Source organism: Watersipora subatra, chromosome 11 (assembly GCF_963576615.1).
Source record: "Watersipora subatra chromosome 11, tzWatSuba1.1, whole genome shotgun sequence".
NCBI lineage: Eukaryota > Metazoa > Bryozoa > Gymnolaemata > Cheilostomatida > Watersiporidae > Watersipora > Watersipora subatra.
The window spans coordinates 40762104-40780150 of NC_088718.1; the positions used below are offsets into that span (position 1 = coordinate 40762104).

At 42.4% G+C, this 18047-nt stretch overlaps 1 protein-coding gene across 1 annotated transcript in view; it reads left to right on the forward strand.

Annotated features, from left to right (window-relative positions):
* LOC137408694 (uncharacterized) overlaps positions 1-18047 on the forward strand; it is a 33116-nt gene that overhangs the window by 6324 nt on the left and 8745 nt on the right. Inside the window, exons 3-4 of the mRNA XM_068095272.1 lie at positions 7229-7415; positions 7892-8001. Coding sequence (XP_067951373.1) covers positions 7229-7415; positions 7892-8001 — 297 coding nt within the window. The remainder of the gene's footprint in view (positions 1-7228; positions 7416-7891; positions 8002-18047) is intronic.

Below are 18047 nucleotides of genomic sequence, written 5' to 3' on the forward strand. Positions count from 1 at the left end.
CAGCACCACTGTTCGGACGGCTAAGCAAATCAGCAATGAACATATCTTTCCCAGGAGTGTGGAAAATATCATAATCATATCTCATTAGTCTTAACTTAAAACGTTGTACTCTTACAGGTAGTTTAGACAAATCCTTTTCACCTAAAATCGCAATTAAAGGCTTATGGTCCGTCTCTATTTCAAATTTTCTACCAACTAAATAGTAATCAAACTTCTCACATGCCCATGTCGTAGCTAAAGCTTCCTTTTCGACCATGGCATATCTACCTTCAGTTTCAGTCATTTTTCTAGAAGCGTATTCTACAGGTTGCCACGCACCTTCCTCGTTATACTGCAGCAAAACTGCACCTAGTGCATTTTTACTAGCATCAGCAGAAACTCTATGTTTAGCATTTATCTCAAAAGTACATAATACTGGACTATTAGAAATTTCTTTCTTGACAGTTTCAAAAGCTTCTTGTTGGTCAGGACCCCAATACCATTCCGATTTACTACCCGTTACTCCATAAATCGCAGTACATAAACCAGCTAACCTTTTATTAAACTTCATCAAATAATTAACCATTCCGGTAAATCTCCTGGCCTCCTTTTTGCTCCTCGGAGGCTTCATTTCAACTATAGCTTTTATCTTACCTGGGTCTGGTTTAATACCAGCACTGCTAACCAAATGTCCTAAAAACTTCACCTCGGTACATCCAAATTCACATTTTTCTTTCCTCAAAGTCATCCCAGACTTCTCAATTCTATTTAAAACTTTATGTAAACGTTGCCAATGTTCGGTTACAGTTTTACCGTAAACTAAAATGTCGTCCATCAAACACACAATTCCGTCTAAGCCTTTCAATATCTTTTCCATTTCCCTCTGAAAAAATTCAGGGGCTGAAGATATCCCAAAAGGCATTCTCTTAAAGCAAAATCTACCCAATGGGGTTACAAAAGTTGTCAATTCTTTGCATTTCTTATCAAGTCTAACTTGCCAAAATCCAGAGTTAGCATCAAGTTTGGAAAACATAACTCCTTTTGCCAGTTTACTCAACATGTCTGATATCCTAGGTAAAGGATATACTTCCCTTCTAACACATTTATTCAAATTGGTCAAATCTACACACATTATAATCTTACCACCTTGTTTTGGAGCGATGGTAAGACCAGAACACCAATCAGTTGCTTTTTCTATAGGTTCTATAACCTTACTTTCCAACATTTTATCAATTTCTTTTTTAGCTTTTTCACGCAAGCCTGCTGCAATAGGCCTAGGCGCGTACAATCTAACGGGTTCAGCATTCCTATTTATGTCAATACTAAAAATACCAGGCATTGTTCCTAGTCCCTCGAATGTCTTAGGAAATTCCTTCAAAGGGTCAAACTCATTAGCACACAAAGCATTAATAACTGCTAACAAATTCAACTTCTTAATCTCGGGCATACCTAAAAGATTTCTTCTAGAACCTTCAAGTATGTAAACAGAAGTATCAATAGCTCTGTAAGTACTTTTAATAGCTACATCAGCTACTCCTAAAACATTCAATCTATTTCTATCAGCTCTATTCAAAATTTGCTCGGGTTCTTTTAAATTCAAACCAAGCTTTCTACTAGCTTTCTCAGTCATAGTGGACACATCAGCTCCTGTGTCAAAAGTAAATTCCATATCCTTACCATTTACAGATAAATTTCTGACAAATTTCTCGTCTAGTCAGTTGCTATTACTAGACTCAGAAAACCTTACTCTGGGAGTAGGACTTCTTCTACCTTCACTACTTCCACTACTTTCGTACCTATCTCTCCTTTGACTCCTACGTACCTTGCAGTCCTTAATTGTGTGCCCTTTGGTAGCACAAAAAAAGCATCTTACCTCTGGACAAAATCTGATTTCATGTCCCCTTACCCCACAACCATAGCATTTATCTGCCCCTGGAGATGGATACCGTCTAGAATTTTTGCTAGATCTATCATCATATCTCCTCGGGGAATACCTGTCTCTACTTCTCCTACGCCATTCAAGTGGTCTCTCTCTAACAGAATCCCTAGATGAACTACTATAGTCTCTAGAGCTTCTAACTTTACTATAGTCTTTATCGTATTTACTTGACTTCCTATCCTTACCATACCCTCTAGATTTATATTTGTCTCTAGAAGATACTCTATTCATTTCTTTCTCATTATCTGAATCAGAGTCAAATTTAAACTGACTATCTTTGTCCTCTGATTTGTTTTCTACTGCGTCTACTTCCAATTTCACATTAAAATTGCCTGCTTTGACGGTTTCCATAGTTCTTTCTGAATCTCTAGCTATTTTTTTAGCTCTCAAGATACCTGAAAACTTAGTCCAATTCAAGTCATTTTGTTGCATCAGCTGGGATCGAAGAGAAGATTCTCTCAACCCATTAACTGCAATAGCTAAAGCAAATTCTTGTCTCAAAGCATCATGTTCAGTTCCAAAAGTCATTTTTCTACTTAAATCTTCAATTCGTAATAAATAGTCATTTTCATTTTCTCCTATAGCCTGACTAGCAGTTACAAACTTCATTGTTTTAACATAAACAGTTTCTTCAGATTCGTAAACAGTTTTCAAAAGTTCCATGGCACCCTCGTATGTAGAAGTTGCACTTTTTTGATCAAAACCTAAAGATGTCAAAGCTGCTCTACCTGCCTTACCCACGGCATTCAACAAAGATACTAATTTCATTCTACCTCTAAATACATCAACAGTTTCTTCCTCGCCATCTATTGTAACTTTTTCTTCCCCTAATCTCAGTGTGATCATTTCAACGCTTAGATCAAACTCATTTAACCAATTTTTCCATGATCCACCAACATCGTCGCTATTAATTACTAGTTTCGGAAAGTCATTAAAATTCAAATTTCTAGCCATATTCAAAAATAGCTTAAACTTACCTCCGAACACCCTTCGAAACCTCTATAACAATGTAATCACCACTCACCTTGTATAGTGTCTCCCACTTATCACAGAAAATACACCACGGAAAATCACTAACCACTGTATCACCACTATCGATGGCCGATATCACCAGTTATTCACCACTACACCACAATATAATAACGTATCACCGATCACAATTCTCCCCGAACAATCCTGCCTACGACGCCATGTTATATTGCTGGGGGAGCGATAAAGCACTCACCGTGAACTCCTGATCACAAGAGGCCGTCAGCTTGATCTCCAGTCACTATATAGCGATGGGGGTCACGTGTCTCCTAGACGTCTAAGCCGTAGCCTAATAGCCGTCTAAGCCGTAGCTTCCAGTAGCTATAACTTCTAGTAGTCTATTTAGCCTGTGGTTCTTTATTCCTGAACGTGTTACAATATGAATATATAACAGATACTTTTTACAGATCAACCATTTAGCAGAAAACTGTATTTTAGCCTGCTATACTAATAAAAAATCATCAGCTGTAAGCTTCTTACTTTTACTTAATGAATTTCAGGCCTGCCACACAATTTATTTCATGTCTATAGCCTGATCAACACAGCAAAGGAAACTTTTTAGCCAGAACGTAAACAAAAAGTGTGGTATTTCCCAATTACAGCGATAGGTTTTATTGCAAGCAATCACGAACAAGATAACAAAAGTGGGAAACAAGAACGCAGTGTAATATTTCTATTTACTAGCATTACGAAAGTAATTTTAACAGTCGACGCATAAAGTTATCCATCACTCTCTTGATCCTGACGATACAATGGATCGTTTGTATTGTACAAAAAACGGTAACCCCAGTGGCGTATCGGTATGTAGCCTGTCCTCCAACATCTGTTGCAAGGGAATCCCCCTTCAGAACGCTCGGCTACATTGATAATGATGGAAGAAAAGAGACGTCTTACTGAGATAATTGAATCACTAACGGTTTTTAAAAGAAACATTGATTTGCTCTAAACTTGTACAGACACAGCAGTTCATCCAACAATAGAAGAGGGACTTCGTTATTACAGATAGAACTGTACCACTAACAGTAATTACCTTTATTTACAAATTACAAGAAACATGGACTGTTTTGTTACTACATGCACGGTATATCAGTATGTGAATATGTATATATTTTTTTCCATAAATGCAAACAAATAAATACAATAATATTCATGTTTTCTTTGCATTATGTTTGTATTTGCATAATAAAATGAGCTACTATCTATGCAACACAAAAGATCTGAATCGGTATCTGAATCGGATTATTTTTCAATTAGGATCGGTATATCGGATCGGTATCTGAATCGGCTGGTGAATTTAGAATCGGGGCATCTCTAATATATATATATATAGTATATATATATATATATATATATATATATATATATATATATATATATATATATATATATATATATATATATAGTGTATATATATATAGTGTATATATATATACACTATATATATATATACACTATATATATATATAGTGTATATATATATAGTGTATATTATAGATATTTTATATATCTATATATATAAATCTCAAAGTATGACATCGTCGTTGTCTGTTGTTATCTGTCTGTCCTGCTATAGCTATTAAAATCTTGGTATAAAAATTAGTATAATATGTATATCATACATATCTAAATATATAATGTATACTTAGATATATAAAATATACGTACATATATACTATACATATATTACTAATGTAATATGTAGTATTACATTAGTAATACTGCCACTTGTAATATAAATATCATGTATGTTATTATGTATTCATATTATGTATTCATATTATGTATATTACATATATCTGAGTGTATATGTATACTAGCTGTACTACTCGGCATTGCTGGGTAATAAAAAAGTCTTTGGGCAAAAAATTTATTTGTGTTTAACATGTAACAATATTTGACATTTTAATTTTTAAACTACATCTCATGAGAAAATAAATGGAGTTGAAATAAATTAAAAGAAAAAATAAAAACAACTGTAAAGGTTTTTAAACTTTGTCAAACAACTGTAACTTTCAAACTTCAAAACTTGAAAAAAGTGTTTCGTTAAAATAAATTAAGAGGAAAAATAAAAATGTAAAGGTGTTTAAATGTAAATGTGAAATCATGAGCAAGTAATGGCTAAATATAGTCTGCTTTGCTACGATCACAATGAAAAATTATTTGGTATATTATATTAGTTCGTTTCAGTGTTGGCACGTAAAAATTGGCATGCCAATTTTTGCATGCTGTTGCTTGCATGAGAAAATATTGTAGGCCAAACACGTACATAGAGTGGTATAGAAGCCACTGGTAATTATTTAAAACAATCAACTCCTGGTAAAAATCATCGTCATTAAAAGTAGTAACAAAACAATATGTTAACCTTAGTAACTATAGGTACTTACAATGAATTTAACACATTTTGTGGTTATGATCAGCAAGATAATATTACATTACAATGTACTACGTGGAGAGTTCTTATCTTTAAGACAGATGTTTAACACAAACGCTGAAACTAACTCAAATTAATTTAGCTTACTTTAAGGATGTTTTAGTATGTATTTTAGCAAAACTCCAAACTAAGATTTTTTCATTTATCCATTTGCGAATTGGTTTGTACTATAACAGATAAGACTGAACTTGCCATAGCAAGCAACGTACATCTTTTAATAACGTATATAATCAGTACCCAAATCGCTAAAATTTAGGTTCGAGATAAATTAATTATTGTCGATATCGTGGGGCAGAACATATTAGCCCTAACAATAAAAGACGAAGAAGCATTGTGTTGCATATACTTAGACCCCAAAATATTTCTTAACAGAGACATCGTAACGCATTGGCGCAATGCTAAAATAATTAGCGTGTGCGTATGCTATACGGTATACGATAATGACTTACCTTATTACGCCTTGTATGGCTCAGTGGTAGAGTGCCTAGATTTTAAACTCACTGACTTTAGACTAGCTGTGATACTTGGCATTGCCCAGGCAATAAAAAAGTTTTTAGACAGAAAATCTATTTGTCTTTAACATATAACAACATTTGCCGTTTTAACTTTCAAGCTACATATCACGCGAAAAGTTGTTGTGTAGTTGAAATAAATTTAAAGAAAAAATGAAAACAACTGTAAAGGTTTTCAAACTTTGTCAAACAACTGCAACTTTCAAACTTCATATCATGAAAACAATGTTTTGTGCAGGTCAAATGAAATTAAAAAAAATGAAACAACTACAAAAGGGTTTAGATGTAAATGTGAAATAATTAACAAGTAATAGCTAAACTAAGTCTGTTTTGCTACAATTACAATAAAGATGATTCGGTAATGATACAATCCATACAAACTGAGAAAACAAAAAAAATTCTGAGTATGTTAAATTAATAATAATAATTCGTGCATAGAAGTGTGTGGGTATAAAAAAGTTACTGTTGCACCAGAATTTCAAGCTATATTCATTAAAACTTTGAATACGACAATATTGGTACTTCTCGATACTGGTACAAATGTAAAAATGAAATATAATACTGTTTTTGTTTGACCGAGCGGTGAGAGAATGTCGAGGCTTTTCCTACGGATATACTAAAATTGCATACGTGAAAAGGATTGGCCTTGACAGCGAATATAGCAATTGAACCTTACAAAAAAGCAGAAAATAGAAATTAAATTATATTAAATTACATTAATAATATAATATAATAATAATATTAATAATATTAAATTATAGAATTTCAAACAAGACATCGTTTAGCATGTGCATACGGTATGGTAGCGCCTTTGATCATTACGCCTTGTGTAGCTCAGTGGTAGAGTGCGTGGATTGAAATCTTGTGGTTGCATACTCCATGAGTTCAAATCAATCATAATGTGGAATTTAAAATTCTAAGATTTTAATAGCTATAGCTAGACATACGAAACGACAGATACACGAATACACAGACACACAAATTCTTGAAAATACGTACATAGAATATATGTATAAAACATATATCTAAGTATACATGTATATTATATATATCTAAGTGTATGTGCATATTATATATATCTAAGTATGCAGGGGGTGAACAGGAGGGTCTGAGATCTAAACCTCCGTGATACAGATTTTTTAATTCCAAGTTTGTAGTAGCTATAGTTAGAACTACATACACACCAACTTTGAGAAATAGATACATTAAGGAAGATAGTAATATTATTAATAGTAATATTGTTAGTAAATAATAATTAGTAAAAATTCAAACACACCAGTGTTTGATACTTTTATCCAAAAAATAGTTGAAAAAATCAACATGTTTTTATGATTTCAGATTACACAGGACAAACCCAATGTCGCTACGTCAAGGTTTACCCTGGGATAAACAAAAAGAGCTGCCTTTTTGAGAAGATGCATGGACCTTGGTTTAGGACCACCCCAAAAAAGGTCAATGAGTCTATCAGTAGAGCTACACTTTTGCTACGACATCCATTTGATTCTGCATTTGCTGAGTACAAGATGTAAGTAGCTGTCTAAAAGTATTTACAGGAAGTTCTGTTGGCTTGTACAGCTTTTTGAACCTTAAATACAGAAACAGAAATTTTTTTTTAAATGCATATAAGGATTAATGAGTAAACCCCAAAACTCTTGAAATATGATAGCACAAATACAATTAGGAATTCTCATGTTGCTGTGACATTTAATTTAATATTTGTAAAAATGAATGATAACTTAATTTAAATTAAGTTAAATTTATTTTAATTTAATGAATTAATTTAACTAAAAGCTAATGTAATCAACTTTAAAAATTTGCTCGTCACATAGCATGGATGTAATAGAATTTCAAGTCGTTGGATTAAATTATATTATATTGTTTTCTAACAAATTATTTTAAAATTCAAAGAATTATGATTTATAGACATCCAATTTTGTTCAACAAAAACTTGTTTACCGGTGTCTAGCCTAAATTTTAATATTTTCTGATTTACTATTCTAGGCAGGCTGTGAGCGGCTCTATCGGTGGCAGAGATTCATCAATAAAGAACTCAACAAAAGGTATTTCTCTGAGCAAGTTCATCACTCATCCAAAAAACACTACAAATTTTGGTAAGCTGAATGCGCACTAATCTTGCACATGTTACTGATATGTTTTATTACATTCTAAATGCCTGTACTATATTCACAAATATTTAAAATTTCTTTGTGTAATCTACAACGTTGAATTAGCCCATTAACTGTGCCAAAATTTGTAAAGATTCTGCCAGACACTTATAGATAGCGCAAAGAGCATAAAATTCTGTTGGATGAAGACCTGTGCCGCATAATGCTTTTCTTTTGCTATTGGTTCATTAAAGGTCACTTAAGGTCATCCAATCTGTAATTGTTGACCGTAAGTAATGAGCATAAAAATAATCACAACTTCAATAAAGATGACAGAAAGGGTCAGCCGCTCACCAGGTGTGATGGAAATATGCAGTACCATCTCCTTTTTGGTTATTATCATTAGAGTTGTGTCCTCTTGTGTTATTTTATATAGTCACACCCCTAGAGGAGGTTGGCCCTAGCCACCTCATTTGCATATCTGGTTATATTTAAGGCCGTGTTTCGGCCTAAGAAGTTGTTCAATACATGCTTTGCATTTGGACCCACACTCTTCTGTTACCTTGCGCAATAACAAAATCACACTGAGCACTTATTTACTCCAAGCCTCAGTCTACGGACTGTGCTTTGGGAGTAGAGTATAGAAACACTGTTGACCCCGGTCGACCTCAGGTCGACCTTGTCGAACGAGCATAATATCACTCAGGGGGCAATTCCCCGTATAAGGTGGTTGTAGTAGACCGGTGGTGTAAGCCGACCTAGTCGCCTCCGCGTGTTGGTCAACAGGCAACACTTACACGGCCCCTGTGGAGAGTGAATGCAGACCGGTAGAGTAAGCCGACCCAGGTCGCCTCTACGTGTTGGTCGCAGGATCCAATACACTGGTGGCAGCAGTGGGATAAGACTGCGGTAATTAGGAATTATAAGACGAATCTAGTAACCATGCCAAACAGCCGACGGAATGCTACCAGAGATCTGGCTGAGGCAGAGTTACAGCAGGTCGACCAAATTGGTCAACTGACAGAGGCTATCACTAGAGCCTTACAGATACCCAGAGGGGGAGCCAGCTTCAAGCCTCCGAAGTTCGATGGGAGTGAGGATGTGGAGCTATTCATCTCCCAGTTCAAAGAGAATGCGGAAGCAAATGAGTGGAGTGAGAAGGCCACGCTCCTCCACCTGCGGGAGACCCTGAAGGAGGGAGCCAGAGGTTGCAGTCGAGGGGACTCACCTGCCTCCATCTTCTCGGCTTTACGCATGAAGTACGGGCTCTCCCCGAGAGAGGCGAGGAGTAGACTCCACCTAAAAAGGGAACCCAAAACAAGCCTCCAAGAACATGCCACAGAGATGGAGCGTCTGGTGAAAATAGCATACGCTGACCTCCCAGAATCCTACCAGTCCAGTATGGCCATGGATGCGTTTTCTCTGACACTGGGAAATACGCCCCTCCAACGCCACTTGTTAGCGATGAAGGCACAGAGCTTGGAGGAAGCAGTGCAGGCGGGGAACGAGTTCCTGCAAATCCAGCCCACTCTTCCTCGACCTGGTGCCCGACCCCTAATAATGACGGTGGAGGAGGAAGAAGTTACCCCCGCTACAGTCGCCCCCGTCCATTCGGACCCCCCATCAGCCACCTTGAACGACGTCCTGATGGCTATAAAGGGGTTAGCAGATGGACTGAGGGAAGGAAAGCTGTTGGGACAACGAGGAGTGGACAAAAGGGGACCAAATTGTTGGGGTTGCGGCCAGGCAGGGCACACCCAACGCCGGTGCCCCCAAGCCTCCCAAGGACTACAGCCTCAAGTCACGAGGCCGGGAAACGGTTACCATCCACAGCAGTAGGGGGAAGTACTGACTGTGGATCAAATATACCCTTGCAAGAACAGTGGCAACAGCCACGACGGACTAGGCGAGGCAGGCTCCCCCCCTACTCGCCACCGGTCCCCTTGCATAACCAGTATCAACCCTTACCTGAGTGTGCAGGTCTCCCACTCTCAGAAGCCAAGGACGAAACATACGTCTGGCCAAAGCCGTCTCGGCCTTCCAAGAAGGGCCCCCAGAGGACTAGCAAAGCCAAACGGACCCACGGAGACGAGTCATGGAAGCCACATAATAGCAGCTATTTCTTGCCAGGTCGCATCGGAGGTCAGCCCGTCCAATTCTTCGTGGACACCGGATGTACCTCTAATTTGTTGGGACGACATGTCTTTGAGCGGTTACCTAAAGATGTCAAAAGCAAATTGGAGGTCCGGGAGGACTATGGACAAATGGCAGATGGTACCCGGCTGCAGTTCCACGGACTCATCACTCTTCCGGTCAGAGTCAGGAGTGTCCAGGTTACTGTGTCTCTCGTGGTGTGTGCCCTGAAGGAAGATGCCATCCTGGGCATGCCTTTCCTGGTCGACCACCACTGCGAGATGAACTTTCAGCAACCCACGCTGGTGTTAAATGGACAGAAGTTGACTTGCACTGACCGAGAGGGTTGACCTCTGACAAGCAGCGTGCAGATAATGCGAGCCACAACGCTTCCCCCTCGAACCGAGGTCCTGGTTGCCGGACGTCTCACGTCCTCCTCCTATCAGCCAGTCGGGTTAATTGAGGGAACGAAGAACGGATATATGGTGGCCGCCAGCCTACACCAACCCGGTGAGAAGGGGAGAGTGGCCATCCGTTGTATGAACCCCACCGACCATCCCGTCAGCGTGACGGCAGGAACGGTCGTGGGGCAATACACTGGGGTCGGGCCGGACGAAATAGGGGCCCCCTGGACAGCGAAGGGAGAAGCCGAGGTTTCCAAAGAAACTCCCCCTCCTGTCTCCAACGTACCTCTCCACATGCTGGACCTGCTCCGACAGGCGGCGCCACATTGCTCGTCCCCTACCGAGCACCGAAGAATGGAAGACCTTTTGACCCGTTATGCGGATGTATTCAGCCAAGGGAGTGAAGACATGGGACGTACCACCCTGGTACAACACGAGATCCCCCTCCTCCCAGAGGCACAACCCATCCGTCAACACCCGTACCGTGTAGGACACGAGAAGGAAGCCGAGATCGAACGACAGGTTTCGGCCCTGGAAAAGCAAGGCATGATTGAGCCCGCTCACGGGGCCTGGAGCTCTCCGGTGGTCTTGGTGAGGAAGAAGGACGGGGCGTGGCGATTGTGTGTAGACTATAGGAAACTTAATAGTGTCACTCGCCAGGACGCCTACCCCCTCCCCCGGATTGATGAGAGCTTGGACGCCTTGTCTGGCAGTAGGTTCTTCAGTACCTTGGACATGATGAGCGGATACTGGCAGGTACCCCTCTCCGCCGAGGCCCAGGAGCGATCGGCGTTCGCCACACGCAGTGGGTTGTGGAGGTGGAAGGTGCTTCCCTTTGGACTGACCTCCGCCCCAGCTACCTTCCAGCGGCTGATGGAACGTGTCCTCCAAGGGCTACACTGGAAAACCCTGCTGCTGTACCTCGATGACATCATCGTCATGTCAGCCGACTTCTCCAGTCATGTCACTAGGCTTGCCGAGGTGTTGGAGCGATTGAGGCAGGCCGGGCTGAAGTTAAAGCCCTCCAAATGCAGCTTGTTCCAGACCCAGGTCAAGTACCTGGGCCACATAGTCAGCAACACGGGGGTGGCTACCGACCCTGAGAAGATTCAGGCCATAAGTGGATGGGCAGCACCCCAAGACGTGACGCAGCTAAGGTCATACTTGGGTACCACTGGGTACTATCACAGATACGTGCCGGACTATGCCTCGATCGCCAAACCTCTCACCTTGTTGACCAGCGAAGGGGTCCCCTGGAAATGGGGAGAAGAGGAACAGGAAGCTTTTCTTAGGCTCAAATGGTCGCTGACCCACGCTCCAGTACTGGCATATCCCGACCCCTCCTTGCCCTACGTGCTAGATACCGATGCTAGTAACGTAGGGACTGGGGCTGTGTTATCCCAGGTCCAGCAGGGCACGGAGCGACCCATAGCCTACTATAGCAAGACCCTCTCCTCCGCCGAACGCAATTACTGCGTAACCAGAAGGGAGCTACTGGCAGTGGTACAGGCTGTCCGGCACTTCCGGCCCTACCTATATGGCAGAGAGTTTACCATCCGAACCGACCATGCCTCCTTGGTTTGGTTGCACAGGAGGAAGGAACCCTCTTGCCAGGTGGCCCGGTGGCTGGAGAGTCTGGCCGAGCACAAGTACCGAATTATCCATCGAAAAGGCGATAAACATGGGAACGCCGATGGATTGAGTCGACGACAGTGCGTCGACTGCCGGCAGTGTGCTGCTATTGAGAGGCGGGATCAAGGGCCAACGAGGTCGCAAGTATGCGACTCTCTAGTAACCCCAGGAACGAATTGGGAAACTGCTGTGCCAGTGGACCAAGTTCCGGTACAGCCGCCAAGAGGCACCGGAACATCCAGTCCCAACCCCCGCCAGTTGGATGAGGATGAATGGCCTCGACTACCTGGCAACAGACCTGTTTTAGGGCACGGCCTCCCGACTCCCACGCCAACCAGTCCCGTCCCAGTACGGCTGCCGGGCGGGGCAGGAACATCCAGAGTGTTGGACCACCCTCCCAGAAGGCCTCAGGATCCTCAGTTACAAGCCGTCAAGGTAACTGGCGAAACCAACATTTTTGATGGAACTGGTGAAAGTGTAGTCCAAAAGGGTCCAGAACAACTGACGGTTGTACAAACCCCGCTGGATGAAGTACGGGCACTACAACAGAGAGCCGCTACCGACCTAGGGGTCATTTACCAGGCCGTCAGGAACCGGAGAGGAGTGGAAGAGGCCGTGCTACGAGTGGGCAGCCCCGAGCTGCAGCGATTGGCCCGGATGTTTCACCAGCTCCAGCTCGACGAGTCGGGCGTGTTGACCCTCCATCTCACCCAGAATGGGCGAGAAAAGGTGGTGGTGGTATGCCCGAAAACATTGAGACAGGAAATCCTGTGGAAAGTCCACGAGCAAACACACTGCGGTGTGGAGAAGACCTTGAAACGCGTCCAATTGGACTGGTATTGGCCGGGTATGGCCGGAGATATCCGGAGAGCAGTCCTCTCTTGCGAAGTTTGCCAGAGGGCCAAAACAGGAAAGGGGCGGACCTCCGGGAATAGACAACGGCTGTACGCCGGGAGGCCGTGGCAACGCCTAGCCGTAGACTTGGTGGGACCCCTGCCTCCGACCCCTCGAGGAAATAGTTGGGTGTTGGTGCTCACTGATCACTTCACTAGGTGGTCAGATGCTTTAGCCATCCCCGACGCTACAGCCCCAACGGTAGCCCAGATCCTAGACGAGAGGATATTTAGTTACTTCGGGCTACCCGAGATCATCCATACCGACCAGGGGAGCCAATTCGAGTCCTCATTATTCCAGGAGCTATGCGACTTGTGGGGAGTCGATAAATCTCGGACCACCCCGTACCACCCCGAAGGGAATGGGGTGGTTGAGAGAAACAATCGTGTGTTGGGTGACTCCCTACGAGCTCTCTTGCTGGGCAGAGGACAGGAAGATTGGGACCAACTACTGCCACAAATCATGCGGACGCTGCGAGGGTTACCACACTCCGCCACTAAAGAAACACCCAACTATTTGATGTTGGGTCGGGAACTACGTCTTCCTGACCAGTTGCTGTATGGGAATAGACTAGAATCATTCGCAAGCATACATGAGTATGTGCAGACTGTCCACGACCGATTGATACAAGCCCATACTCTCCTCCGAGATAGGCAAAAAGAAATTGTGTCAACTGACGTGAGAGAGCCTCCGTTATTCAATGAGGGTGACCTCGTGTGGTTGCTAAGCAAGCGGCGGAGAAGAGGGGAAAACCCGAAGCTAGCGGCCAAGTACTTGGGGCCCTATCGCGTGTTAAGGAGTCACGAAAACCACACTTATGAGATAGAGAAGTATGGACAGCGATCTATCCAAGCAGAGGGAAGGTTACGACTCTGTCGCCCCAGTCCGGTGCAACAAGGACGAGCCCCGGTTGAGGTCGAGCCTGCTCGCCGTCCCAACATGAGGGGCCGACCCAGAAGGCAAATCGCACGAGGAAACGATAACCCAGAAGTAGTTATTCCAGAGTTGCCCCTGCCTAGCCAACTAACGGAGTTGCGACTACCTCAGTCGCCAGGAAGGTCAGAAGCACTTCGATTTCCCAGGGGAGATCCCTTGGTTCCCCCAGGGGAACACAATCCTACCTCGATGATTGACCCCGACCCTGGCGGCGAGTTGATACCCGAGGAGGAAAGAGCCACGGAAAATACGGGAGCCCAGGCTAGTGATACCGGGGCTGGAGATGCACCACGGCCCCAACGAATCAGGAGGCCTCCCGCGTACTTGGCCGATTACGACACTAGCACCGTCCAATCGGGAGAAGCCCTCGGAGTTCAAGGTCAGAAGGCGGCCATTTTGGGTCCCAGACAGAACGCGCTCATTACTTGTTACCAACTCGAGGCGCACACACCTATATCTTTTCTCAACATGGAAGTCACTAAGGAAACCGTAAAGAAGGCTGCACCGATCATCGGAGCTTTACCCCTGTGGCCCGAAGTAAAGATCATGCCACTGGAGCTCCACCCGGCGCCGGGTAAAACCCTGGACGACTCAGAAACGGATCCTTTAGATAATCACGTTCCACACTCCCCACTACCGACCAAATGGATCGCGGCGGAGACAGCTAAAACGATCTCGAAACTATGTCGAGAGAAAGGTACTAACTGTCCATTGTGCCAACAACTACTCTCTACCCCTCGACGGCGCAGAATCCACATCGCCCAACATTTTACACGCTTCTTCTGCAAATGTGGGAGGAACTCCACATCTCGAGATACTATTGCAAAACATCAGGCTCGGATCAAGGATGCCGAAGTACGGAAGGCGCACGGTGGAAAGGGAGTTACTATATACGAGGTCGACCGAGATAGCTACCCGGCCTGGAGCAAAAAGGTACAATTAAATAATCCTCCGGCCTTTGAAAAGCCTACACCCTACGGGCCGATTAAAACCAAGCCACCTACGCGAAGAGGACCCCAGGCACCTCTCCCCTCTCCCCCGAAGAAGAAGTGGTACAGTCCGCCCAAGCTGGAACGACCGGTCCCAGCTCCTAGAAGATTGACGACAATAGGCAGCATCCAGAGCCGGCTGGGGGACGTACGACCCCGGGTCACAGTGGACGCTTTGCGAGAGGAGGCCTCCAACCTCCGACGGGCGGCTCGTCGCCTGGAGGACCTGGCAAATCGCATGTCGACCTCCTAGATGACACGGTCGACCTGATTTATCAGTATTTCCCTTGGTATTTAGTAATTGCGATCTCTCATATTATTATACTCCCTTTTCTTTGTTTGTTTTGTTGTAGCTAGTTGGTGTGTCCCTATATTCTTGTATTTTTTTTCTTTTCTTGTGATTTTTATATATAGCCGGTAGTCGTCTATAGGGGCGGCGTGTGTGATGGAAATATGCAGTACCATCTCCTTTTTGGTTATTATCATTAGAGTTGTGTCCTCTTGTGTTATTTTATATAGTCACACCCCTAGAGGAGGTTGGCCCTAGCCACCTCATTTGCATATCTGGTTATATTTAAGGCCGTGTTTCGGCCTAAGAAGTTGTTCAATACATGCTTTGCATTTGGACCCACACTCTTCTGTTACCTTGCGCAATAACAAAATCACACTGAGCACTTATTTACTCCAAGCCTCAGTCTACGGACTGTGCTTTGGGAGTAGAGTATAGAAACACTGTTGACCCCGGTCGACCTCAGGTCGACCTTGTCGAACGAGCATAATATCACTCAGGGGGCAATTCCCCGTATAAGGTGGTTGTAGTAGACCGGTGGTGTAAGCCGACCTAGTCGCCTCCGCGTGTTGGTCAACAGGCAACACTTACACGGCCCCTGTGGAGAGTGAATGCAGACCGGTAGAGTAAGCCGACCCAGGTCGCCTCTACGTGTTGGTCGCAGGATCCAATACACAGGTCCGTATTCCCTAGGGCGGCTTTTAGTAATTTTAGTAATTTTCGGCGGCTATGTACTAAGAATTGCGATCTAAGCTCATCCACTTGGAATTTCCAATTTGGAAATTCCAAGAACTATTGGAAATTCCAAGAACGGTTGGAAATTCCGCCAACTAATCTATTAGCTACTAGCGTTCTATATTGTCTCCGTGGTGATCTCGCCAAATGAGTGAGTGAGTCTTTGTTAAGACGTCCAAACTGAACTTTATTGCTTATAGTGGGAGTGAAAAGAAGACTCCCAAATTTGCCCTTTCACTAATTTTCAGGCTCACTAATCTAATATTGATTTTCCCTGCCACTAATGCAGTGAGTGAGAGATCCTTTTCTGTATTGAAGGGAACCAATACATTGACAAGGAACACTATGGAGCAGGCTCCGTTAAATAACCTTCTAATATTACACATATAGAAAGATGTTGAAACAGATACAGAATCAGTTGTGAAAGATTTCTGTCATGGACACATTGACAGAACTAGAGCTATTGCAATAAAGAAGTGATAGCTCTTGTTCTGTCAATGACCTTTACAGGAATCTGTAGTATCACGAGTTTTATATTTTTCGTTGAATAAAGAAAAAGTTTTGCCTACTATGAACCATAAAGAATATATTTATGTAGATTTTGATGCTTATAGTTGATTGCATTTAGGCACACTTTGAGGTTTGTTGATGCTCAAAGGTTGACTTGCAACAAAATTCACATTACAGTTATTTGGTATCAAAAGATTTACCATGTCTTACTCTGTTGTGTTGTAGGTGCCAAATATGTGGAAATGTGATTACAAGCTCTTAAAAACTCAAAACCGAACAGTTAATCGCAGCCAATTGAGACAGCCGTAGTTTGGATTCTCTTTCCAAAACGGCTCAAATGGGACGTAGTTGTGAGAGATGCAACTTTATTCGTCAAAATATTTTCACAAATATACTTTACGCATTCAACAAAACCATGTCTATTGTTCTTACGCGTCTGTTTTATCGTCATTGTAATGCTGTCACTTTTAGAAGTGATATCTTATAACTTACCGTAAAAAACCATTTAATTTTTTAATCTTACCTCAAAGGAGTACATATCATTGTCTGATAATCATGACGAGCCTGTTGGTCACCTGTGATAATCAAAAATTGCTGCAAAAACTATTTGCGAAGTATTAGGTCACACGACCAGATTACGACTTGCTGATTAGACCAGGCCGAAACAAAACTTTAAAGTAGCAAGCATCTATATTTGATACGGATCTTTGGTAAAACCCAAAGTGTTTGTCATGAACTAGTGCTACGATAAGCTTTATATTGAGCTTTTTATTGGCCTTTCAATTCACGTGAAAGCATACGTGACAAGACAATAACCAAATTTCATGGCTGCGTCATCGAAATAAAGAGATTCCAATCTACGGCGTCTTTTCGTTTTTGAGCTTTTAAGAGCTTGTTATAGCATTTCCACATATTTGGCACTTACAACACAACAGAGTAAGACATGGTGAATCTTTTGATACCAAATAACTGTAATGGGAATTTTGTTGCAAGCCAACCTTTAAAAGGTCTAGAGCTCCGGGGCGCTGCCCCGAACCCCGTTGGGGACTTACACCGCCCCCAAACCACAAGTGCTCATAACTAGTTGCCTAACATTTGCAGCTCCAACTTGCAACCAGGGAATACAGGCCTGCTGCTCACTTAAAGATAAACTTACCCAAAATTAGTAAATTTTATCAGAGAATATGTATCGCTATTTTTTATTATTTGCGATTGTTTTTGATATTTGAAATGATCTTATTCAAGGGATGTTTCAGTATTAAAATCGATAAAAGTTAATCATGATTAAACGGCTTAGATCAAGCAAAGTGTGATTATGGTGTCTATAATTGCATATATACTGACAGAATAGAGACGTGTAACACTTCAACTTGAACTCACTAGCCGATATCAACCATAACAACGATAACCACTAGTGACATCAGTTCACATGTATATTTTCCTTTCAAGTATTTTAATCATGATGAAGTTCTATCAATTTTAATCTTGAAACATTCTGGCGATCCGATCACCTCAAACATCAAAAACAAT